At 42.6% G+C, this 27,541-nt stretch overlaps 1 protein-coding gene across 1 annotated transcript in view; it reads left to right on the top strand.

The window, feature by feature from the left end:
* Positions 1–27,541, top strand: part of LOC125112176 (contactin-associated protein-like 2) — a 194,920-nt gene that overhangs the window by 22,936 nt on the left and 144,443 nt on the right. Inside the window, exons 3-5 of the mRNA XM_047754399.1 lie at positions 1,485–1,721; positions 8,885–9,018; positions 25,712–25,785. Of these exons, the coding sequence (XP_047610355.1) occupies positions 1,485–1,721; positions 8,885–9,018; positions 25,712–25,785 (445 nt within the window). The remainder of the gene's footprint in view (positions 1–1,484; positions 1,722–8,884; positions 9,019–25,711; positions 25,786–27,541) is intronic.

The raw sequence follows: 27,541 nt of genomic DNA, 5'->3' as shown, positions 1-27,541 counted from the left end.
ACCGAGGCATAGAGAGTTTCAAGCCACTGACCAAGTTAACAGAGTTGATTATGGGCAAGGCCATTGTTCACCTGCAGGTGTCTGATTCCAGACCGGGGATCACTCTGCTGGGCTCACTCTTTCTGTGCTAGACTTCTTTACCAAGAGGAAGCTTCAAAATTCCCAGAGGGGAGAATCCTTTTTAAATCAGTCCTCTCCCATCGATTGTAATATAGAGCAGTGTTTCACAAAATACCTCCTCCATCATTTCATGAGATGTCAAGTCATGAGAAAAATACGTTCCACAAAAAGGAGTTTGAGAAACACTTTCTGTGCAGAGAGCAATGAGGCAGTAAGTGTGGAGGCCGAGCAGATCTTGCTGGCGTGCCTCGGCCTTTCACAGGGAGTCAGGAGGTGACTTTAGAACATGCGGGAGCAAACAGTAGGGAAAACTACAGTAGGACCTTGTCTGCCAGGAAATGATTATAAACCAATTAGCATTGATTAGGCTACAGGGAGAGGGGTGGGAATTGATGAAGGATGGATGACCTTTCTTCTAATTTCTTAACAATAAGAATAATAGGTACCATTTATTAGGTGCTAATTACTTTAATTATTTTGCATAATTCTCCCTGTCATTATCTCCCTTGCACATATAAGGCCCAGAGAAGCTGGTTAAGTGACTTCTCGTAAAGGCCGCATATCCGGTTAATGGTAGCACCAAATTTGGACCCCATTCCCTCTACCTTTGTGTTTGGTGATTTTGAACACTGTACCCAAAGCCTCCCAGGATCATCAGGGCTTCACCTAGGGCTGTCCCTTGTGAACATTCAGAGCAACTCCAGTGTCTCAGCACAAGTCCACCAGCTCCCAGTGGTTCATGATACCACTGCTTTTACTCAGCATCTCTCGTCAACCTAAATTAGGTGTTTGGTCTAAGTACTAAACATGGAATTTTTTCTGGCATGGTTTGCATTTCTTAATTTTACAATTATACTCTAAGTTTACAGGTCACTCTACTCCATTACGTGCTTTTTTGTTTTTTGGTAGCATATCGTGTTGATGGAGTAGGTCCATCTGCGTAATTTACCTAGTCGGGTCCCCTGCCTCCAGTCAGCCCACCTTCTGTGAACTGCTGAACTGCTGTGACAAAGCTAATGGCCTAGGAGTTACCTTTGTGGCTTAATGGTCAGTGAGCCCTACTAGGAACCATGAAGATGCGGGTTCGATCCCTGGACTTATGCAGTGGGTTAAGGATCCCAAGCGAGCTGTGACATAGGTTGCAGACATGGCTCAGATACCTTGTTGCTATGGCTATGGCATAGGCCAGTGGCTGTAGCTGTAGCTCTAATTCAACCCCTAGCCTGGGAACTTCCACATGCCGCAAGGGCAGCCCTAAAAAGTAAAAAAAAAAAAAAAAAGGCTAACCACCTACCCGGCTTGGAATGTTGGTGGTAGCAGCATCAGGCTTCTCATTTTTCCATTTCCTCCTTCCTTTCCAACAGATGTGGGTGCGTTTTTTGAAGAGGGGATGTGGCTGCGGTATAACTTCCAGGCACCCGGGGTCAATGCCAAGGAATCAGGCGGCAGATGGGAGAACTCACCGGAACCACCGAGCACAGCCCCAGACCTGGCCCGCGAGGAGATCCACTTCAGCTTCAGCACCACCAAGGCGCCCTGCATCCTTCTCTACGTCAGCTCCCTCACCACGGACTTCCTGGCCGTTCTCGTCAAACCCACCGGTAAGAACCAGGGTCCCTGGCCTTCTGCCATTCCGTACTGGATGGACAGAATGTCCTAGGAAGTCTGGATAGTTCTTGGCTTGTCCTTTATTCCCTACCAGACGTGGAGCAAGTCGTCTAACCCCCTTGAACCGCACTCCCCTATGGGAGAGCAGGAAAGTGACCTGTCAGATGGGGACTGTGGCATCCTGCTATAGCAGTGACATTGCTAAGGGGTGTCTAATCCTTTACAAGAACCATATTGTATGAATATGAGGTGGTTTCATATGTATAATGAGGATATTTTCCCTATCAAATAAATACATTCACTGCTCTACTAACTAGCGATGAGTTGTAAGGTAGTAAAATCAGTTTAATATAAATCAATGGATTATCCTTATTACGATGATGCATATGTAGTTTCCTAGAGAACATGTGAACCTTTTTTTTCCTTTTTTTTTTAATGGCGCACCTGAGGCATATGGAAGTTCCCAGGCCAGGGATCGAATCAGAGCTGCAGCTGGGGCCTACACCACAGCCACTGGCAACACCAGATCCTTAACACACTGAGCGAGGCCAGGGATCAAACCCACATCCTCACAGAGACAATGTCAGGTCCTTAACCCACTGAATGGGAACTCCCTGAACCTTTAACAGAAATAGAAAACCAGAGGTGTTGTCATGCCTAGGCCCTCTCAGAATTTTACATTCATAAGATATACCCCTGGCATAAACGTGCTTAAAGCAGGGGTGTATTTACACATGTAACATCAGGGACTATCTTGATCTCCAAATATTCACTGAGTCAGGAGGGTCAGACCAAGACTGAAAGAGGCATCCTGGTCAGAATGTACAAATGGCTTTATCTTCCAGAGACGTCTACGTGGCCCTAAGGCATATAAACATGCAGGCTTTGAGGACTTTGTGTCCTCTCTGAAAACGTGAGTTCTTAAACACTTGAAGTTTTGTTTTGTTTTTGTTTTTGATTTTTTTGCTTTTTAGGGCTGCACCCGCGGCACATGGAGGTTTCCAGGCTAGGGGTTCAATCAGAGCTACAGCTGCCGGCCTACACCACAGCCACAGCAAGGCAGGACCCGAGCCGCATCTGTGACCTACACCACAGCTCACAGCAACCCCAAATCCTTAACCCACTGAGTGAGGACAAGGATCGAACCTGCAACGTCATGGTTCCTAGGCGGATTCGTTTCCCCTACACCACGACGGGAACTCCATAAGGCACTTGAAGTTTTAAGAAGATCTCTTTTTTACAAATGAAAATATATAGGTTTATCAAGGCACACATCGCTCTCATTTCCCAGAGGGACTGTGCAGGTTTTACAGATGGAGGCTGCCTCTCGAGTGGTCCTGCTCTCTGGTGATTAAAGCTCAGCAGTCTTCTTGGACAGCTATTCCAGGGTCACAACATCTTAAAGATCAAGATTTTCTTCCATGGGCACTAATAATAATTATCATGAACCCAGTTCAGCTTGAGTTTAAAAAAAAAATTACTAAATCCTTAAACAACTTAAACAACTTCTGTGGGCAACACCCTGTTGGTTTAAAAGCTGGGTGAGGAAAAAAAAAAAAAAACATTCCTTAGGATTTTTCCTTTCAGAAATGATTTCTAAAGAAATAAGCCAAAAATCAGACAAAGATTCAGCACAAAGATGTTCATCATAGTTTATAGTGTTATTTGTGAAAATAATAACTGGAAGAGACCTAGAAGTTCCATTTTGGTAAAATGGCTAAAGAGGAAATCACCGTTCCATGGCATATTGTGTATCCACGAAGAATAATATTTATGAACAGTAATTAATGACTTGGAGAAAATGTTTTATGTAATATTATGTTAAACCAAAAAAGGCATGATACAGCCTTGACTGTGCAATATCAGTTTAGCTCTGTAAAAGAGAGGGATGGGAGAAAAAAGCAATAATGAGAGTACAAAGGGTCTCTGTTTGGATAGTTGACTCATTTCTCCTGGGTAATACTCTCCTCCACATGCATGTCAAATGCTCTCAATGAGCAAGTAAGACTTGTTCTCATCAGAAAAATAAATAGTAAATAAGATTAGGAAGTGAGGAAGCAGAAAAGCGTGTAACCTCTGCTTTCTTGGAGCTCACCCACTAATACTATTTCTCCTGCATCAGAGTAAAGAGATATTTAACCCATTGATGTTCTCCACCCACCTGTCCCAATGTCCCCTCGGTGCACTGGGAGGATAGGGTCTCCCCTCTAGCTGAAAAGGCCCCAGTAGATGCTGTATTGTCTACTCCTTCAGCCACAGCCATGTTCAAATTTGGTCCCATGGGAGTTCCCATCGTGGCGCAGTGGTTAATGAATCCAACTAGGAACCATGAGGTTGAGGGTTCCATCCCTGCCCTTGCTCAGTGGGTTAACGATCCGGTGTTGCCGTGAGCTGTGGTGTAGGTTGCAGACGTGGCTTGGATCCCGAGTTGCTGTGACTGTGATGTAGGCTGGCAGCTACAGCTCCGATTCGACCTCTGGACCCCTGGGAACCTCCATATGCCGTGGGAGTGGCCCAAGAAATGGCAAAAAGACAAAAAAAAAAATTTGGTCCCAGCTCTACTCAGTAACATCAGCACAGCCTACTCCAGCCCTGGCGAGCATTCATGCCTGTGTCTATGGGCATTCGCCATATGTGCGACCTTTGACTAATTGGCTCCATATTAGCAGCTACCATGTTAAGGATGCGTGAAGCTCTGTCAAGTGTTTCATGTGTGTGAACTCCCCAGAACTCACAGTCTGTGAGGTCCACACCTCTCCTAGCCTCCTTGTGACACAACTGGAGATTCAGTAATCTGCACATTCAGCTGGTGATGGTGGAACAGGGTTTTTGAACCCAAGTGTCTGAAACCAAACCAAGTTCTCCACTGCCTGTCTCCACTGCAGACATCTAGAATATTAGCTGCATTTGCAAAGCATAAATAGTTATTTTATTTATTACAGAGCCATCTTCAACTGCTGATGAAAATTTGGCTTTTTCACACTCCAAATACTGCATTTTTTAACTAATTAAGATTTAAAGCTAGAAAAATGAGAGGAATTCTCTCAGGGAAAAGAAATCAATAAGGACTATGCCAAATATAAAAATAAAACGGGAAGTCCTTACTAAATGCCCTAGCATCTCACAAACTTAACATATTGGAAACTGAATCGCCCTCTCTGCTCCCAGAAATAGCCCCTCCCAGACCCTCTTGTGCTGACTGTGCCACTGCCTCCCAGACCCCTGGACTCACAAGTGTCACTCATCCTTCCCCCTCTTGTGGATCCTTTTCTCACCATGTCCTCCAGAGTGGCTCTTTGCTTCCTCACTGCCACTCTACTGGCAGATGTCTTCTAAAGGCTTCCCAACACTGCTCATGTCATGGCACACATAGAATATTGTATTGAGATGGCACCTGGGGAGATGGATGAGGTTGTGTTTGGGAGGCCACCAACCCTGGGACTCCCACGTGTCTGCCGAGGCCTGAGAGGAGCTTGGTTCCTGGCACCCATGACCCCTCCATGGGGTAGCAGCACAGCCCTCACGGCCCCGGGAGGCTCCATCCTGGTCCATCTCCCTGCTTCCAGTCACCCCATCCCTAACCATCCCCACCACAGGCAGGGCAGTATTTCTTCATCCACAGGAGCCGCTATCATGCACTCAGGACGGCCTCCCCCCAGGGGCGGCAGGAGAGGTCCCAAAACCCACCACCTTCCAATCAGGACCCACCAGCCTCATGGTGAGAGCCCAGAGTACAGAATAGAATGTCTGCGTTTGGATTCTCCTCTGCCTTTGAGAGTCTTGTGATCCTGGCCGTCACAAGCCATCCTGTGCCTTGGTTTCCTAATCTGTAAAAAAAGTGAAAGTCACATAAGTTAGTAAGTGTAACCCATTACACACACACACACACACACACACACACACACACACGCACATGCACACGCACACATATTGTGTGTATGTTATGTATGTTAGTGGTTATTATCCGGAGTTCACTGGTTCAGTCTACATTTTTCCCCATATTGAGGCCACACATCCCTGCCCTGCCTTTTCCAGGCACTCTCCACACCCCAAGCACCCCAGGGACATCTGCTTTTGTGCCCATCACATCCCCTTTCCTGGAAAATCTCCATCTTCCTCTGTAGCTTCATATCTGCCTTTCATTCTGGACCCAGATCAAGCCTCACCTCCTTTCCATGACTTCTCTTTCCTTTAAATTCCTATTACACTCATTTTCAATGTCATTTGTTTGGCTCTTAGTGCCCTGTATTGTTATCCATCTTCATTATAAATATCCCTTGTCTCCCAGCAAGATGAAAGGCCCCCGCTGTCCTTCTCCTGCCGACAGTAGGTGCTCTGTGTTTGCTGATGGTAATGATGAGGACCAGGAGAGAATAAATCTGTTAAGCACATTATTTGCTGCAGCCAATAAAAGAGCAGTCCCTTATAACTGCTTTAATTCACTTGGGAAATGAACATGAGATGCAAGAAGTGAAGTATCTCTCCATCTTAATAATATTTTATTTTAATGAACAAATATTAATATTCTCCTTCCCGTCATTTAGCGGTCCTATTGTGCTATTATTTGAAAGGAACAAATATATCATTTAGATTTTATTATTCAAGAATATTGCCATTACTGTTTATAGATGTTCACCGTATATAAATTTTAAGTTCCAACTCATCTTTTTCCTCAAGGAAAATCACTTCTGTTGCCATTAAGTGAAGTGGTTATAGGAATTTTAAATCACATTTACAAAGTCCAAGAAAGCCAGAAAAGAGAAAAACTAATGAAGACAACTTAATACTGATTTTAATGAGCTGGAGAGTAAAAAGGAACCAATGACAATGAGATAATCAGGAGAAAAAATGTCCAGGATGGGTTTTTTTTGTTGTTGTTTTTTGGCTTTTTGGTTTTTGGGTTTTTTTTTTTTTTGCATAATTACCAATTCCTCTGACTTCTAGCCTCAAAGCAGAGCTCTGTCTTAATTCTTTCTCTTCGTATCCCCAGATGCCAGCACAGTCTAGCCCATACCAGGGACTGGGGCTGGATATCTGTCTATATTTGAAGTGGACTTCACATTTATAGCCAGGCAGTCCATTTCCAGACCTTGAAAAATTGAGTTCAACAGTGTTTGCTGGGGCAAAAATAATTATGTTCTAAAGAGGAGTTCCTGTTGTGGCTCAGTGGTTAGTGAATCTGACTAGGAACCATGAGGTTGTGGATTCAATCCCTGGCCTTGCTCAGTGGGTTAAGGATCCGACGTTGCCATGACCTGTGGTGTAGGTTGCAGACACTGCTCGGATCCCACATTGCTGTGGCTCTGGTGTAGGCCGGCAGCTACTCCGATTAGACCCCTAGCCTGGGAATCTCCATATGCCACGGGAGTGGTCCTAGAAAAGGCAAAAAGACAAATACAAAACAAAACTATGTTCTAAAGAAATGCATTTTTAAATGATGAAAAAATACAGCTGTATGTTTAAGAAAACTGGCTGTGATGATATGAGGTCAGAACATCAGAAATAAAGTAGAGAATAAAAATTCAAGACAGTAGACTTGTTTGTTCTGCATGCAACCAAACAACTGCCTAATCATCCCCTTCACTCCCAAGCAATAGATGATTTCTAATGCTATTAGGGTAAAGACAAAATAAGGCAAAACACTGAGGGGTGGAAAGACATGCAGCTCAGGAAAAGGGAAAAGCATATGCAAAGGTCCGGAGGCAGGAAGAAGAATCGTATTTTCTAGGGAATACAATCTAGGCATGAACATAGACACATTTAGGAAGACAAAACTCAACAGTGCTTGGCTGAAATGCTATAAAGCAAAAGAATCTCAGACCAAATGCTAGGGCAAAACTCAGAAATAAGCAAGGTTTGGTACCTTTGTTCAGAAAGCAAAAAATAGGAGTGTCAGCAATCCATGATTATTCTAATGAATGTTTCTTTCAATTCTGGGAACATAGTTCAATGTTGTAAATGGCACATGTAATGCTAAATAAGGAAGGCAGCCTTCAAAAACTGTTTCATTTACTTATGTTTATATAAGGGCTTGAGAATTACCTGAAAGAGAAACTGCCAAATATTGAGAGTAGTTATCTCTGGATGGTGAGGTTTCCAGTGACTTTCTTTTTTTTTTCTTTCTGTTTACTTTATAAGTTTTATCATATTTTATTTCACAACTGAAAATCAGAATACCAGTTTTGTTGCTCTGGAAGAAAAATGAAAGAGGCAACAAAGCATCAATGAGGTGACTTAACCATTGGTCAAACTCTTACTAGATTACAGGCTCCGTTTTTAAGCTCTGAGGTGTCAAAATCTATTAACACCAAGAGTCCAAGTGAAGTAAAAATTGAGATAAAAAGTTGATGCCTTTAAAAATCATAAATATGGAAATTAAAGTTTTTCCTTAAAATTATAAATAAGGAATCATAAATAAGGAATTATGTTTGCTATGAAGATTAACAGCAAGATCTAGAATATTATATTATTCTTTTTGAATATTGCTTGTCATTCTTGGGAAGAAACAAGAGGAAAAAAAGAATGATTTGTTGAGGCAAAGTGAATTATAACTGAGACAGTGGGGACTAATCTTTTCCTTCAATTTGCATTTGGGTTGATGAGGTCTCTAACCAAGAGTAAAACCCACTGCTTTCTTTTCTTGGTCTCAGTGAAGCCACCCTAAATCCCATGAATTTACCTTTTGTTGTTATGTTTATTTTTAATGTTGTATGTTCATGATTCTTTTAAATGCTGAGTGTCACACTTTGTGGATGGCATGAGACCATCCCAGCATCCTGCATTTATTTTTTATTTCATCGAGTATTTTGTGGGGCTGTAGGCGTCTCCATGGTCCTATATTGTGTATATTCTCATTCTTTCTTCTCAGCTGCAATCCTGACTTGGATCCTTTATACCATTTGCTGCTTCAGCTTTGATGATGGTCACCGCTGGCTCCTTCTGGGTAGATTGCAAACATGTGCATGCCTGGTGCTCTTAACCTTTATGGATGAGTGTGTCTCTAAGCTAGTGAATCAGAAGAGCGATGGCATTGACGAGCCTTGAAGGATAGAGAAGAATTCAGTGGAAACCTAAGCATCAAAGACTCGAAGAAGTGACCATAAAATGAAACCAAGAGCAGAGGAATTACTGAGTTTCTTTCCTTTTCTCTGTGTAGGAAGCTTACAGATTCGGTACAACCTGGGTGGCACCAGGGAACCATATAACATTGATGTCGAGCACAGGAACATGGCCAATGGGCAGCCCCACAGTGTCAACATCACGCGGCATGAGAAGACCATCATTCTCAAGGTAAGCATGTGTTACCTATCAATTGTTCATGATATAGTGATGCAATCTCTGTCCTCTGTCATACTTGGCCATTGGTTTGGCTTGGCTTGGCTTGGCTTGGCTTGGCTTGGCTTGGCTTGGCTTGGTTTGGGGTCATTAAGACAGGTGGAAAGGAGATTGGTGCTACACTCTCCCACAAATTTCTAACCAGGGAAGTACAAAGATATGTAGTCTCTACAGGAAAGACAATGATGGAGTTGATGGGGAAAAGATTTCTTGGGAGAAGGTAGAAGAAATATTTGCTCTATAAATTCTTTGTAGCTTTCCTACTTTTAGGGCTGCACATCAGTCTACTGCTTATATGTGTAGTACCATCTTTTTTCTCCATGGTCTCAGATGTCTGAAGCTTATCGTGTTTCCCAGCAAAGGTTATTTTGGTTTATCTGACCTACTTCTTTCATGACTCCAATGCAATATGAATAACCATTTTTTTTTTCCTCTGTGGATGCTTCACCTTAAAAATCCTCAAAACACAGACCTTTCCAAGCGCCTCAAATTCTGGTTGTAGGCTTTCCACACACAAAGGGATGGTTTTATTACAACACTCAAATTTTATTTCAGGTTCATTGATTGTCCCCCCCCGCCCCCAACCACTGATTTTTACAATGAAGAAACCGGCCTGAGAGACACCATGAATAAAACATGACATGAGGAGGTCTCCCTGGGAACTAAGCCAGAGATCAAGGCTGGGAACTGTCACTGCATTTTCTAGAAGGAGTTCAAAATAGATACCTGTCAGGAAGAAGAACAGCAGGGGGACGCTGTTTTGTCAGCCAAGTGGAGTGTCGTTTGGCAGGGGTTCAGCAGCCTCTTCGACCTCATTCGGATTCGGCTGGTTGCTGTGGGAAGTTCAGGTTGCAAAGAAAAGGCATAAGGCCTGTCTTTTTTTGAGAGCTGGCAGATGTCAAATTCATAACTTGATATGGAGTTTACGCTTGGCCTTTAGCAGTAAATGCTAGAGGCTATTTTCAAGAGAGGTCTTGCCTAGAAAAATGACAATGTACAGTTATAGCCTATTGTGCAATCAATCAAATGGGGTGTAAATAAGGTTATCTCCTAGTGACAGACAGTTGCAGAGCCTAGCACGGTGCCTGGCATGTACAGGGTGCTGCCAGTTATTTACCAAGTCGACCACACCTGTCTTGAACCGTAACTCACGTTTTATTCAGAAAAGCCAGCAAGTCCAGGATTAGTGTGGTTTATGCCATTACAGGATAGGAATGGTTTTATACAATTTTTATCAACATTGTGTTTATTGGCTTTTGATTAGAGGCATTCTCTTATTTTAAACCATGCCATCTGTCACCCCTCTTAAAGAAAGTGATTATCTTGCCATTTCACCATTGCAAAATAACATTGAAAGTTGAGCCCAACAATCAGCTTGAAGGAGAGTACCATGGAAGAGAGCTGTTTCAACTATGGAATTTTGCAGGGTTAATCCTCACTGTCTCCAGGACGCCTTATTTGTTGGGGCTGAGTCCCGTGGATTGAGGGGGACATGCAGAGATGAAAGTGGGGTGCATGAGAGAGGAGAGCCAAAGTGATAGGCTATCAATAATTCCATTTCTGGGCACATTTCACCAGATGAGAGTCTGGAGTAAGAGTAAGTCAAGAAGGCCTCCCTCTGGCAAATTCCACCAACTGGGGGATCTTTGGAAGGAACCAGCAACTCTTACAGAACAAATATCCACTTAATCAGAGCTGCTCTCTGCCCCAGTGAATTAGAGATGGCCCTGAAGAAAAGGAGAGAGGTGGGCTGTTTTAAGGACTTAGGGCTGTTGAGGAGTCGAAAAGCCGAGAAGTACAGATAGTGAAGGAGCCAGAGGCCTGCAGAGTCCAGAGGACTGAGAGAGGGGACCCGGGGAGTGCCAGAGTGGTGAGTGTTTGCTTCTATTGCTCAGGGTTCTTCTGGTCACAAATGACAGAAAACTAATTCAGAATTCATTCGTAGGGAAAATTCCTAGGCTAGGTTATAGAATTTAAGAAAGGAAAACCCAAATTTTGAAATAGAATCCAGGAGACCTGGAGGATTAAAACACAGACGAGACCTTTACTGAGTGCCACCCCCACCCCGTCTCTCCCTCCTTCCCTCTCTCTCTCCCTCCCCTTTCCCTCTCTGTCTCTCTCTCTCCCCCTTTCTGTCCCTCTCTCCCCCCTTTCCTCTCTCTCCCCTCCTTCTCTGTCCCTCTCTCTCCCTTTGGCTCCCCCTCTTGCTCCCTCCCCAACTCCCCCCCACCCCAGCCTCCATCCCTTCCTTCCTCCATCACCTCTGCATATCTACCTCCCTCTGAGGACTAGATTACTTCCTCTTGCAGCAGGCTCTATCTCTCACATTTCATGGGACACAAACACAGAGGTACTAGACTCACATCTTTTCCATTTTGCTACCAGAAGGAAGGTCCTAGTTTCTCAGTTCTCATTTCAAAATCCCAGGAAGGTTTCTGATGGGTCTGACTTTGGTCAGATACTTATGCTGTCGTGAGGCGGGGGCAGCAATGATGAACAGCCCCTCATCAAACCTCATGATCAGAGTGAGGGATCGGGGAGGATTCTCTAAGAGGCCAGGAGTACAGTTCCAAGAAAAGGAAACAGGAGGGGTATGAAAAACTCTGGCCACACAATGCCTTGGAAAAGATGGAAGTGAGAAAAGATGTGGAGCAAATTCAGCCGCAGGGACTGTACCCCTGAGTTGGGAAGCCATGTCCCCCTTCTCCAGTCACACAACGAGATGCAATTGTGCTGAAATTCCTGGATGTGCTTAGAAAGCCAGACGCTTTAATTCACTTGAATCCAGTCTGGAAGGACTCCATAGTCTGGGGTGCTCTGGACTTTCTCAGCCTGCCCCCAACCCCCCCATCCAGCCCACATGGAAAGCAAAAGTAGAGATGGTGGAGGAAGAAAAGCTAAAATAAAATGTTAATTGTGATTATTTCTGTGAAAAGGGATTATAAATTGTTTCATTTCCTCTAGAGTTTTTGGTATTTTCTCATTTTTTTGGTACAAGTGTGTGTTGCATTTTTATAATCAAACAGAAATGTAAAATACACCTGTATCCTCATACACCTATTCTGATGGCCCCCAGTTACAATAAAATACACTGCCAAATATATTTAAATAATTTCAAGTTAAAATGTACTTCTAATCAAAGAACAATTAAAAAAAAAGGCTAACTCAAAGATGAGTTTTTAAATGCTATGGAATGATGCCTTTGGAATTAAGGTGAAATCTTATACATTTATACATGTACAAACATCATATAATTTAAATGATGTTTATCAGTGTTTATAGTGTTTTTAAAAGCTTTCCTGGCTAGGTTTGGCTAAAGCTAACATTAAATTAATTTGCATTCCCTGAGCACACACTGTCTGAAATGGTGCTGAACACTTGAGGGAAATTGACCTTGGATGAAACATTTGCTGCCAAAAAACAAAGTGCCCAATCTCCACAAAGATAATGAAGAACCGACTCTCGGAGTCATCAGATGCCCGCGTGAACTGGAGCCCGTGACAACCCTCAAGTGGCGTCATTTATGAAAACTCACAGTTGCACCGGTGATAATAGCTAAAGGCTTAATGCTAGTCAAATGTAAAGCAAGCCCTGAGCAGGCAGAGACCACCTGAAAAATACTGTGTGCTGGAAAACCCGGCCAATTAGCATGAATCTAAGAGCTCAACACTACAAGGAATCATTTCAAAGTCTTATATTGCAAAGTCTTTCTTCTTACTTTCCTTCCTGCCTGCTGTTCCTGACTTCTCCCGACCTTCTTCTTTCCTGCCTTTTGTCCCAACCACATTGCACAGGGAGGACATAAAATGAAATAGGAAGTCAAAGTAAGTCACAGAAAGCAGGGGCCCCAAGAAAAGGAGGAGATGGAATGCAATTAGAAGGTCAGAAGGTCTTGCCTACTTTGGAAGTTCGGTTCCAAATTTATTAGTGGCCAGAAGTCCACAACCCATAAGAACAAAATACGCCAATTCCTCTAGACAACTGGAATTTTTCTTACTCTATCACTCTTTTCTTTTTTTCTAATCTACCGCAGATTATATTTATGGGCATAGCTAACTGCCCGTAGCACAGTCCAACATCACATGCATGACAGTCGTTCCCGTTCATTGATGCTGACTGTGGTCCAGGCTCTGTGCTCGTGCTTGACACACATTCTCTCATTTAATCTTCTCAAGAGGCTGATGGGGATGGACCATCAGGATCCCCAGTTTAGAGATGTGGAAACTGACGCTCAGAGAGTGCGATGAAGCCCACCCGAATTTAGGAAGCCGTGAGGGGCAAGAGCCTAGAGGAACCCGAGTCTACACATGCTCCTAACCATTACTTACTAGAGAGATGTCTGAGAGGATGGCCGTAAAGTTTTACAAGGGGATACTCTAGCCAGTAAGAAATTGAGTGATGTTATCGCTGTTGTTGCAGAGTAGTTCAAAAATATGCAAAAGCACAGAAAATAATAAAACCTACATCCACCGACGGAGACCTGTTGTATAGCACAAAGAACTCTACCCAGTATTCTGAGATAATCTGTGGGGGAAAAGAATCTGAAAGAGAATGGATGGGTGTACATGTATAACTGAATCACTTTGCTGTACAGCAGAAATTATCACACCCTAGTAAATCAACTATACTTCCATAAAACTTTTAAAAAAATGAAAAAAAAATCCTCTATATACCCACTATCCAAACGTTAAAATTTTTGGCATTTCGCAGGAACACCCTGGCTGCTGGAGCTGGACTCCGGCAGGCTATATTTCTTCAGATTTTTGAAAATGCAGGGATAGTTGAAGGCCCTTTTTCTTGCTTGTTACATAGTGCCTTCACCAACATTTTTGCAACAAATGAGTTTTCATAAACCTGCATGCTGTAGCATTTGCCTAGGGAAGTCAAGCAGAGCTTTAAAATGGATTTCAGGAGTTCCTTGGTAGCCTAGTGGTTAAGGACTTGGCTTTGTCACTGCTGTGGCTTGGGTTTGATTCCTGGCCTCGGAACTTAAACATGCAACAGGCATAGCCAAGAAAAAATGGATTTCAGCCGAAACAATTCTGCAGCAGTAGATGAAGGGGACAAGGGCTGAGATGAGACAGCCTTCTGATATTCTGGCCTGATCCAAGCATCAGATTAGCTCAAAAAAATGAATTAACTACATGTTCTTTGGGGGTTGTATGGAAGTTAGACAATGGAGGGGTCAGGGGTATGTTCTCTGGCACAGATACTCAGAATCCATACTCTCTAAAAATCAAATGAACAGATGGTAAAGATGTATCATTTTGGCTTTTATGTAACTGGAGGGCCATCCTGTCTTTGCCAAGAAGAAGCTGACAGATTTCCTGCAAGTAAAATAAGGAGCTTCTTTAAAAAAAAATTCCAACTCTCCAGGAACAAATGATGATCAGGTCCCCAAATTTTTATACTACAATGAACATGACTTCAATCATTTTCATCAGGAATTTTCAAAGCAAATGTTCCTCACAATCACTGAAGTCTGTCTCTTAAAATAAAGGCAATAATTTCTTACCTGCTATGAATCCAAATTTCAACGAAATTGTATAAAAACAAGTGCGTCAATCACTATGCTGAATACAAATCCTAAAATGGCCAGAGCAGTGTTACCAACAGTAGCAACAAGCATTGCATGTAAATGCCAGGGATGGAGAAAAAGACACAAATGATAGGACAGCACCAGTTGTTCTAACAACCGAAAGTGTCAGTGGCTTAACCCAATGAACTTCTCTTCTACCAGATATATATTTTTTTTGAAAGGAAAGACCTGTGGTCTTTAGCAGTGATGAAATCATGCTGGATATACCCACTGCTGCTGCCCTTAGCTGTGGGAGTAGTTCCTTGATGAGGCTGAATTCCCATCCATTATTTGCTTGGCTCTCCATAGCTCTCTGAATTGAGTGTTGGTGATTGTAAATTTCCTGATGCTGTGCAGCTTCCAGGGACCACTTCGTGCAGGTGTCAATCGCACTGAGGGTTGTTCTCACAAGCCTTTGTAGACCAGACCTGCAGTTTCTTTGCCGATGCAATTCGTTCAAAACCTGAGTTGGCTTCTGATCTGTTTGCTCTGGTCAGTTTCATGTACCTGTAGATTTATCCTACATTCCTTCCTAGATCCATCTCTCGGACTGACATCATTATTCACTTCCAAGTACCCATACGTCTCTCTCAAGGTCGTGGCAACTACCCTGAGGCCACCTGAAACAAAAGGCTTGGTGGCGAGTAAAAACTCTTGATTTTAACTTTGCGCATGGGGCTAAGTCAGTTTGCTGAGCTGAGAAATCTTAATGTGTCTTTATCGATCCAAGATTTTCACAGTTTTATTTCTTACTCTCTGTTGTGAAGCTCTAAATTTTTGGACTTTATTCCCTTTCATTGATGTTTGGAAACTGGCCAATTCTTTTCTGGAGTCATCTCTTCCTTGACATAGACCTCAGGAAACCACAGATACCTGTGGCCATTCTGGCTCTTTGAAAACACTTTCACTAAAGCCACAAGTCACAGGCACTTGGTCTGCCCTCAGGTTACGTGAGGTGATGGTTTTACGAAACATTTTTTCGTATACCACTATTGTCCATGTCTCCAGCCTCTAATACCCATTCCACAGGACCAGTGCTACAAAGTTTAGGTTCCTGTTGTGGCAGTACTCTGCCTCAAGGTACTTATTTATGTATTAGTTTGGGGTAATGTTAGCTGCTATAACAAAAACTGCGTAGATTGTGCATCAAGTTGTGTACATTAATTATGTACAGCTCTTTGTAGGTCAAAAATTAATAAAATAAAATAAATTTATTTAAATGTATATAAATTTAATTTATTTTATTGTTGCAACAACAATGGCAAGATTTTGGAGGAATTTTATTAGCAGTGAAATGGAAAGCAATTCAATTATGGAACTATAGGGCAGCAATATATGTTAATTGACATAAATATGGATGAGCAGGGGGCACCGCATTCTGTGTGTGGAGTGCTGTTCAATTATTAGGTGTTTCAAGTTGCTTCCTCAAGCCAGGAAGCATTCTCTCTACCAGAAGGGCCTGCGTGATCAGGGGATGTGGTGCTCAAATCACTTTCACCCATAGCCTCATTGGAGATGCTCAGCCTTAGAAGCTGGGAACACCTGGTACTATCAGCCCCATTAAACAGCTGAGAAAACAGAGAGTGAGGACATCCAAGTGACTATAAGATCCCAGTGCTCGAGAGACACTCTTATCCAGAAGCCATATAACGGACCCCTTCCCCAGGGGCTGCTCATCACTAACCCCACTGCCTCTTTGCTGCCTTTGACTGTTGTCAAGAGAACCAGGCTCACCCCTGCCAGTTCGCCTTATAAACTTTTGAAAAGTTTGGGAGTTTTAAATTAAAGTAAGTCTTCGGGGGTGGGGGATGTGTTAGTGTTCAAAGTCAATTAGGGTAGTGTGGGAGGCAGTGAGTAGCATGTTCATCTGTTTTGACCTATTTTGCGAGGTGCAGAGAGCAACCGAGAAGGTAATAAGATGGCCTCTGCATGGCTCAGAAGGTACTACCTGCAGCTGGGAGATGAAACATGGCTGTTAAATGCTCTTTAGGAAAAGAGTTTGACAAAGCAAGCTTTTTAAAAACTTCTATTCATTTTGTATCTTGCACATTTAATGAATTCTTTGATGAGGTCTGATATTTTTCTGGTAGCATCTTAGACAACCTACAGGATGGGAGAAAATATTTGCAAACGATGCAACCAAGAAGGGATTAAATTCTAAAATATACGAATAGCTTATGCAGCTCAATATCAAAGAAAAAACGAAATCAAAATATGGGCACAAGATCTAAATGGGCATTTCTTCAGAGAAGACATGCAGATGGCCAAATAAGCACATGAAAAGATGCTCAACAGCAATAATTTTAGAGAAATGCAAATCAAAACTACAAGGAGGTATCAATTCACACCAATCAGAATGGCCATCATCAAAAAGTTTACAAACAATAAATGCTGGAGAGGGTGTAGAAAAAAGAGAACACTCCTGTACTATTGGTGGGAATATAAATTGGTACAGCCACTATGGAGAATAGTATGAAAGTTCCTTAAAAAGAAACTAAAGATATGGTTATCATATAATCTACTAATCCCTCTCCCAAGCATATATCTGGAGAAAACTCTAATTTGAAAAGATACCTACATCCTTGTGTCCATAGCAGCACTATTCGCAATAGCCAGACGTGGAAGCAACCTAAGTGTCCATCAATAGATAAATGGATTAAGAAGATGTGATACATAGATACAATGGAATATTAGCCATAAAAAATGTGAAATAAATGCCATTTGCACCAACATGGATGGACCTGGAGATTATCATATTAAGTGAAGTAAGTCAGACAGAAGAAGACAGAAATCATATGTTATTTACAGATATTTGTAGTTATTGGTGTAGAAAAGTGCATGCAAGATGATTCTCGGTGTTATAAAATTAATGATAGAGAGCCTTTAAAACTGTGAATAGTGTGTATGTTAAACAAGAAACAGAATAAGTAACCTACCTACTGTGATTTATGAAAGGGTATATTTAATTTGAAATGCCAAATCAGGTGATAGTCTCCTTAGAAAAAATATCTTAATGCAGTGGGGAGGAAACGTATTTTTTAAAAGAAATGCCCTGTTGAGATTTGCTAGAGGTCATAAAATCGCAACTTTTCTAATTGAAGAGAGGAAGTCAGCAACTCAACTTGCAGGCCAGTGTTTGTGCCACATAGAAAGTTCCATATCCATCCTCCAGGAAGCACAGACATAACTCCTGGTCCTTCCATCTCAGCATCCTTCTTTCCTGTGTGAGCATGGAGCCTGGTATGAAATTAGATGCTGAAGGAGATGAATTATTTAAAGATGTGGGCCTTTATTACCCTTGAACTTTCTGCCAATAAAGAACAATACGAAAAAGTATATAGCTGTAAACACTTCTGAGATTTTTAATATCAGAGGTTGTTCAAGCCTTTATTAAAGAAAATAACACTGTTTGGAAGCATTACATCATTTTAGGGATGTCAGAACAAGTAAGGGAAGTTGACCTCACCAGCCTAAATCCTGCTCTGAAATTACATTTACTGTACCTTCTTCCCTTTAGCTCATTTAGTGTTTATCTCCTCTGGATGATGAGCTCACAGTCTTGGCTGTGCGCTGCAAGCATACTTGACAGGAGGGAGGCAATTTCAGGAATGGTGACAAGCGCTTCAGAGTCTCCAATTTCTTCCTTCCTGAGAGTGCTCTGACCCAGTCTCTAGCTCCCTGTTGAGGTTTTACTACTTCACTTTCTGCCTGCATGGAAGACTGACCGCTATGTTTAACCCTCTGGAGGGCATAGGTCAGTGTTTTATTAGTTTCTTCTATCATTACAATGGTTTAATGCCATAGAGGATACTGGGAAGAGAAGAGACAAGGATTTGTCTACTGGAAACCTGCCCACTAATTTGGTCTGCACAGGAGTCAGATTTGGCCTCGTTTTCAGGATTTCCAAGATCCAGACAAGCCTAGTCACAACCAAGACGTATCAGAAACCTCATGACCACCTTAGCTTTGTGTCACTTGGTTTGGGGTTAGGCTTTGGTCCTTGGCCCATGGAAGGGTATTTTAGCGAGTTTCCCTTATTTAATTCTGAACAGAAAGTAGGACTGTTTGGCGAAGTAACTCCACAAAAGAGAAACAAGATACACAACCATCAGTGCTGAGGATTCCTCCCCATGCCATGCCTTCACATCACCCTATGGCTTTAACCTGGTATCACCTCTATCCTCAGCAGTCTGGACACTCAGTATGTAAGGGCACAGGTGCTAGGACTGCCTGGAGATGCCTGGTATAGCTCTTATCTAAGACAAAACATTCTCCAGATGGTTCTGAGCTGCTCCATTAACAGTGCACTTTTCTCATATTAAAACCACATGAGGGAGTTCCCGTCGTGGCTCCGTGGTTAACGAATCTGACTAGGAACCATGAGGTTGCAGGTTCGATCCCTGGCCTTGCTCAGTGGGTTAAGGATCCGGCGTTGCCATGAGCTGTGGTGTAGGTCACAGACGCGGCTCATATTCCCCACGTTGCTGTGGCTGTGGCATAGGCCGGCAGCTATAGCTCTGATTAGACCCCTAGCCTGGGAACCTCCATATGCCGCAGGAGTGACCCTAGAAAAGGAAAAAGACAAAAAAAAAAACATGAGGATGGAGTTCCCTGTTGACATAGTGGGTTAAGGATCCAGTGTTGTCACTGCAGTGGGGCTCAGGTCACTAGTGTGGCAAGGGTTTGATCCCTGGCCCAGGAATTTCTGCATGCAGCAGGCACAACCAAATTAATTAGTTAATTAATTAATTAAATATATGAGAATCAGTAAGAATTAAACACAATGGCATCTAATTGACAGTATCTCTTACTCATGTCCCCTACCCAGCCCAGCCCATCACAGGACAGGAAATCCCCAACAGCAGCCACTCCTTAGTCCTAACTTGGGTAAAGCCTGGTGGTCATCAGTACCATTCTTAAGGCTGCTCGATGATACGAGGTACAATTAAAGTTAACCTCATTCAGTTTACACTTATATGCTGGTTACTGACTACATGAGACAAATGCAGGTGGATGATGCTGAGTTGGTGGGACCAGGGGAAGGGAACAAACTGTATCTTTTACCCTTAATGAGTCTGTATTCTGGGAGGAGAGAGAAGCTGTATAGACACTTGACATACACTCCTCCAAGCAGCAGAAGCTCAGCCCACCTGTTTCTCCTCTGGAAGAGACTGTTTAACAAGCTGGGTCTCCCTGCCAGTGTGTAACTAACAGACAGATGATCTGACAGAAAAGAGTGTGGGCTGGTAATAAGGCCACAGCACACGAAGCAAGCTTTCCCTTTGAGGATGGTCTGAATCTGAACAGACACCTCCATGGATTGGGATTGTTAAATTCAAAGGTTGTTACTAAAACATAAATTTTTAGTCCCTTACTAACAGATTGCTCCACTTTCTCTCTGTTCTCTGGCAGGGCACCACTCTTTTTTACTTATTTGTAGAATGGGAATAAGGCCACCTGTTTTAATGGGACGTGTGTGTGTGTGTGTGTGTGTGTGTGTGTGTGTGTGTGTGTGTGAAATGAAAATATACATGAAAATATCTAGCACAGTCTGCAGACCAGTTAATGCTACTTCCCTTCCTTTTTTCCCCCATTCTCTTCTCTTCCCTAAAAGCAAAGAGTAAGAGAGCAGCTGCCAGGTCATTATCAATAGGGCCTTTAGGACCATGGTTCAACCCAGGGAGCAAGTCCTTGGCACCCTGTATGTTCACAGTGGGCAGAGTAGCTGTGGCCCCCCGGAGTCGCGGTCCAGCAGGAGAAATCATCAATCATACAGACATGAACCGGGGACCAGTGAAGTATGAACTTGTGCTGAGGAGGCCCAGAAACAGGGAGAAATTAATCATCCTTGGGGTGGGAGGAAGGGATCAGAGGAGACCTAGGAGGCATCTGAGCTGTTCCTTAGCATTTCCACGAGAGGCTCTGGGAGGACCCCATTACCAGACTGATTTTTTACCACAGGGATTCAACATTGGCTCCTCTGCAATTCATAAAAATTATAGAGAGGAACCAGAGGAAAAAATAAGTTCAACCCATCAAACTCATCTGATCTGAGACAGAAAAAGACTCATAATGAATACGTCAACACTTCCAAGTTTTTCATTTCTTTGCTAAAGCAGTTTCATCTGCAAATGAATTATGCACTCCAGGGCTAGACAGGCCCTCCATTCCTACACTCCAGAAAAAAAAAAAAAAAAAAGGTTTACTTGGCTTTACATTTCTTACAGCTCAGTGGGAAAGAGGTTGCAACCCAATTTCTGATCCAGTTTAGGGTCTGAGTTGTCACTTCTCTCCCCGCCTCCAGAATGTAGCCAAAGCTTATAGACCCAAGGTTAGAGAGAGTTCATCAGCCATCTCTCAAGAAAGAAGATAAGGCCCCCAGATCTCTATTTCGTCTGGCATGAAAACTGAAGTCCAATCTGTTAAGGCATACATCATTATATCAGTCTGCAGTGCACTAAAATCACTCTCAAAGATGGTCACTCTCAAAGCTATTTCTTAGCATAAAAGGCAGAGCGACTGTTTCCCATGCACAGGTAACTGAAAGCAGCTTCCTAGCTCATATAAATATATCTCCTCTCTGAAAAATAAATGTATCTCCTCGTGCAGACTGAGATTCGGAAGGGTTCCACGCTGCCCTTCTCAGCAGAGGGAGAAGTCAGCACTGGGGTTGGCTGAGGATTTTGATCTACCGGTGACCTGGAGCAGGTCTTGAGCTGTGCTAAAATGCCCTCTAGTGGTCATTAGCCAGAGGCAGTGCTGAGCATGCAGAAGGGAAAACTTCAATGGGAAACTAGCATAGGTGAGGTTTCTGCAAACGCTCATCTAATCCAGGGTCACTCATTACCGCGTGGGTCATTTGCATCTATTACGGAATCTTGGGATGGCAATAGGGGTTGGTGTTGCATTTATAAATGGGAGCTTGTGGGAGTTCCTGTCGTGGCTCAGTGGTTAATGAATCTGACTAGGAACCATGAGGTTGCAGGTTTGATCCCTGGCCTTGGTAAGTGGGTTAAGGATCTGGCGTTGCCGTGAGCTGTGGTGTAGGTTGCAGATATGGCTCGGATCCTGCATTGCCGTGGCTTTGGTGTAGGCAGGTGGCTACTGCTCCGATTAGACCCCTAGCCTGGGAACCTCCATATGCCACGGGAGCGGCTCAAGAAATAGCAAAAAGACAAAAAAAAAATATATATATATATATATATATATATATATATACGCACACACACACACAAACACACACACACACATATGCATATATATATATATATAAATGGGAGCTTGTCGATGCCGGGGTTTTTTTAAATAATACTTTTTATTCTGACACCTTCTCTAATCTTAGGAGGAAGCATTTTTTCAGTGTTTTCTAGTTCCTTAGCTCTGTATGTACATAGAATGTTAATTGCTCAGCCCTGTCAGCTTTTTCAGTTCCTTTTCCACCTCTTCCACAAATGATGGGAAATTCTGGTCCAGCCCAGGGATGTCACTCCTTCCGGTGCTTCTCACAGCACTGTCCCTGAGCCCTGGGCACTGGGACAATGAAGACAGCCACAAGAAGTGTCTGCTGAGTGACTGGATAAAAGAATAAACTGCACTTATAAATCATGGGTTCTGAGCACACTTGCTGCATTTAGGAGCACACAGATTCTCTCTGCTTCCTAAGGTGACTTGGATGTGCATTCTTCTCTGCCATCGCTTAGTGACCTAAAAGAATTAGTCCTACTTGAACACCCCTGAGATGAGGAAAATATCCAAATGCTGGAGGGGGGTGGTAATAAAAAAAAAAAACAAACTTCATGAATAGAAACGAGGGTCTGAGCTAGTGGTTCAAAAATGAAGATTTTCCTCTGACGCAAAGAAAGAGCGTCAGAAAGGAAGTGAAGTAAGAGAGTAAAGAAAGCAGTTGAGGAAAAAATGCTGCTTCCTCAAGCATCCTTCCCTGTCACCCAGCCACCTGCAGGGGTTAAACTGAAGAATGGATAGAAATAAGCCCACTCTTCCAGCCTGCGTCCTGGTCCCATGTGAGAGGAACATCTGCCCTATCACCTCTATCTGCAGGGTGCTTAGCCCCCACCACCAAACACCGCAGATGCGTGGTGGGGCCAGCAGCAAAATAGCTGAAAGGTTTCTATGTAGCTTCTGACTTCTGACATTCAGAACATCTCTGAAACCCCATCCTGCAGCCAGAGATGGGTGCAGAGGGACAGGGTTATGCAGATTAGAAGACGTAGCAAGATGGGGATGGGGAGCATACCAGGCAGAAGTGATGCCCTGGTGCCCCACCCTCCGTTCATTGCCCCACCCTCCCATCATGCTGGCCTCTCTTTGCAACAGCAGGGACCCAGGAAGACATGGTAGAGAAGCCCACAGACCCCTCGGCTATCACTCCCACGAGCCATGTGTCCTTTGAGGCAACATAACTTAATCGTGGCACCTCAGTTTCCCCAACTGTAAAATGGAGTGAATCAGAGTATGTGCTCACAGAGTTTATTGCAGATTGATTGAAATAATATTTGTAAAGTACCGAAGGTGGGCTCTGACCTGGTGACTTTCGAAAAACGTTGGGATGCGGAATTCCCATCATGGCTCAGAGGTAACAATCCCAACTAGCATACATGAGGACGCAGGTTCGATCCCTGGCCTTGCTCAGTGGATTAAGGATCTGGCATTGTCATGTAGGTCTCAAACATGACTCGGATCCTGCGTTGCTATGGCTGTGGCATAGGCTGGCAGCTGTAGCTCCGACCCCTAGCCTGGGAAATTCCATATGATGCAGATGCAGCCCTAAAAAAGCAAAAAAAAAAGAAAGAAAAAAAAGAAAAAAGAAAAGAAAAGAAATGTTAGGATGCAACACTGATGATGATGATGGTATGGAAGAGGAAAAAGAAGAGGACCAAGCTTGGAGAGGGGGGTATATTCTTTGCACTTTTCCTCCTTCTCCTAAACCCTTTCAGCCACATAGTCTTTCTTCCTGAGATTGCTAAAAGAACCCAAGCAGCAGCCCGGAGCCAAACATTCTCTAGAAGATTGATTAATAATGAGATGAGATTTAGGCAAAGAATAGAATGGGTCTGGGGTCACCTTGAGGTTCAAGAGTCTCAGACTCACCCAAGCCTTTTCTGTAGTATGTTTGAACACAAGACTCCAAGTAGAAAGCTAAATCTAACTGGCTTCCAGGCTGATAATTACCTCGGTCCTTTTTGTTATAGCTCAGACACACACACACACACACACACACACACACACACACACACACACACACACACACACACAGGGCTGGGTCACAGTAGAAGTGAATGCTCTTCTTAGATCTCTTACCTCATTTTCCCTGGTCTTCTCTATTTCCCATTCCTCGCCACCTCTACTAAATCCTTCCATCCCTCCTCATACTTCACTTCTTGGAACAGGCTGCAAACGTAGCCTTAAAAGACTGTGGTGTTTCCAGGGAGCTGAGCTCTACTGCTTCCTATCAAGACTGCAGAACTGATCATCAGATCAAGCTTTTATACCCATGGCATTTACCCCACAGTCTGAACTCACTCTGTGTATAACGATTTTCTTGATACAACTTGACACTCTTTCACCTGGAACAGAATTTAAAGGATGTGGTTATCAGTCCTCTGATAATTGCTAATTTTTAGACTCTGTCCTGAATATTGTTATTGCTGCCAAAACCTACTGGCAAAGTAATATCAATAGAGCCTCTGTACTGAAAAGAATGTGTTTGCTGAGTTTTTTTAATATCAAGGACTTTAACTATATTACAGTTAAAATCAATAGAAATGTAACCTTTTGGACCACATAAAATGAGTTCATTTTTATTATTAGTCTTTTTCTGCCATTACAGTATCATGATTGCAAAAGGAACCAGGTCAACTCAGGCTTTATTGAAAGACCATTAAAGAAACAAATTCAAACTCATTTAAATACTGAAGCCAGTGCTGCAGAAAGATCAATAAAGTAAAAGCACCTGGGGTTGCTTTGCTCAAACACCGCATGTATGAGAATCATTCCATAATCACGCTTTGAGCAAACCCATAAACCTAGAAGACCAGTAAATAAGGAAGAAAATGCTGTTTCATTAAAGAGGTTTAGAACCGTAAAGCCCTTAACTTTAGTCTAAGACAAGAAGTACAGCATTTAAATTTTTCTCTCCTTATTTTAAATGTCATCTGGAGAAGAACCACTGATCAATGAATGCCGTTTACTTAGGAAAGCCATTAGCTTTTAGGGTTAGGGGAGCGACAGTGATAGCGCCAGTTCTTTAAAAATAACAAACATTGGAGTATGCCCTAATGACCTGAAGTCCTAGAATTACAGGGGGCCAGGAACTTGGACCCGACGCGACCTCTTGGTCCCTCCGTTTCTGCAGATCGGAGTATGACGCTATCCTTTTCTACCTCCTTCCCGAGATACGGGAACAAAAATGATTGTCACAAACCATTTCAACTTCTTCCTCCTCAACCGCAATGTAAATTGCAAACTTGAGAAGTAATTTTGCTTAAATAATTTTCGAATCAGAATGATCTTTGAGTTCAACCTCTGACCCAACTTAGAATCACCGCCAATCCCTACCCAGCATCGCCAGATACAGGAAACATGCTGTTCTTCTTTTTTATTTTTTTTCCCTTTTATTGAAGTATAGTTGATTTACAATGCTGTATTAGTTTCAGGTATACATCAGAGTGGTTCAGTTACACATATATATATCTATTCTTTTTCAGTTTCTTTTCCATGATAGGTTATTACAAGATATGGAATAGAGGTCCTTGTGCTATACAGTAGGTCTTATTGTTTATATACTTTATATATATTCTTGTGTCTGCTAATCCCAAACTCCTAATTTACCCCTACCCCACCGAAATACAGTGGGATGTCCCCAGCTGGACACATCTTCTCAGGCACATCCTCAGCTTTGCTCAAGGTGGCTGGACAGCAAAATCACTCAGAAGTCCCTGTGTGGTGTTAGGAAGTATGAGGAGTCATGCCATTTAGTAAAAAACTGCCTGGAAGGAGATGTGGTCAGAGGGGTAATTTGAGGCTCATGCCAAAGTCTCCTTCTTCCCACAGGAAAGCCTCCTCAGCAGTCAAGTCACCCCAGGACAGTCATCCACCTGTGCCAAGGTGGCTTTGGGGCTGGACAGGTATAACCTTCTCAGGAGGGCATGCTGGTGGATGCCTCCAGTTGATGCAGTCAGTGGGCCTACTCCAAAGATTTAACTAATTGTCTATTTCAGAGAGGGGCTTATCTTCAAATAAAGCCCTTGTATTTGGACCAGTCATAGCTGGGGCCTCATGCTGAGAACTTGACAGAGTGGTTGTCTGCCTCTACAATGACCAGTCCCAGCCTCAACAGACACACAACAGGTCCTCAATACTGTCTCACACACACACACACACACACACACACACACACATGCACACAAGTCTACAATGGTTTTCCTTTTCATAGGTTCTCTAGACAGATGGCTCAGATACGTTATTTTTTATGGATGGATTTGTTAATAACTTCCCTACACAACTCACCCAGGAATTTGCCAGGAACCACATTTGTTTTTTAAAGGACCAACCCCTGAAGACACATTCGTGACAGGCCAAGATGACCTAAGCCAATGAAGACTAAAATAGAAAAGGCTTCAATCATATTTATCAGTCAATATTGTTTCTCATAACTGTTCTCACTCATAATTCTTTATCCTTTTCGCTTAACCAATAGAAAATTTAGCCATCACGTTATATAATTTTAGCAACAGTGTGTTTGTTAATGCCTATTTTCAGAAGTGACCATTCCTAATTTTATTTTTTAACTCCTCTTCTTTGTTTTCCTCCCCCCTTTTCTACCCATTGATTTGTTTTTCCTTACTCCTGGAAAGCCATTTTACAGCTTATCACAATGTGTTTTGCCTTGAGGTTTTCAGGAAAATATGCCATATGAAATGAGTTAATTGATGCTAATTATGCTAATTATTATCTAAACCACCCACTATTTGTAATCATTAAATTTGATGGTTATTAAAATGATTTTAAACATAAAAGCATATAGAAACCATGCGCTATTCTCAAAATAGATCTCTCAAGAAGGAAATTGGAAGCATAATTACTAGATACTGGTTCGGGTGTTGATTTTTAATGTTTTACCATCATTTTCTGAAATTCTCATGTACAATTTCAGGACAAACCTGAAAGTCCTAAGTGCGTTCTGACCAGATTCTTTGCGAAAGTTCTATAACATTTGGCCCTTCCTGCTATACAAGTCTTTGAAATTAACCCTATTTTTAAAATGCTCTATCAGCTATGAAACGAGAATTTCTCTTACTCTTTGATATTATAAAAATTATGCAGATGTATTAATACAAAATCAGTTTTCTTTTTTAAACCCTTTATGCTTTAAACAGTATTCAGTGTTTTTCCAGTAGGTGGAGTATTACACTAGGGAAAGTAGATGAGTATTCAAAAGCTCATTTTTTTTCTTTTCACTCTTTTGAGAAATTTTTTATATAAAACATAAACCATCAAATGGGCTCACAATGCTTTTAACCGCCTCCATACCACAGGATTTCAGCTGCACTAGACTTGAGGAGACAAAATATATTGTGCTGATTACATTTCCATAGTAATGATGGCATTGTGACAATAGTAATAAGGGCTTATAATAATACCCCTCATTTTAAAATTGCTTATCAAGCCATAAATGAAAACTCCTGACATCTCTGAAAGATAAATTATGCACATGTACAGGAAAGAAAGATCTGTCTCCTAAACCCTTTATTTCTCAAGCCTTAACCATTTCTGGAGAAGAACACTCCTTGTGAGTGGTTCCCGGCCAATGCTGCCACTTCCAGTCTTGAACGGGAGGAGAGCAGTACCTTTTCTTGACACCCTGCTTCCGCCTCTACATTT

This window comes from Phacochoerus africanus, chromosome 11, assembly GCF_016906955.1.
Source record: "Phacochoerus africanus isolate WHEZ1 chromosome 11, ROS_Pafr_v1, whole genome shotgun sequence".
NCBI lineage: Eukaryota > Metazoa > Chordata > Mammalia > Artiodactyla > Suidae > Phacochoerus > Phacochoerus africanus.
This window is presented reverse-complemented; position numbering and strand designations above follow the sequence as displayed.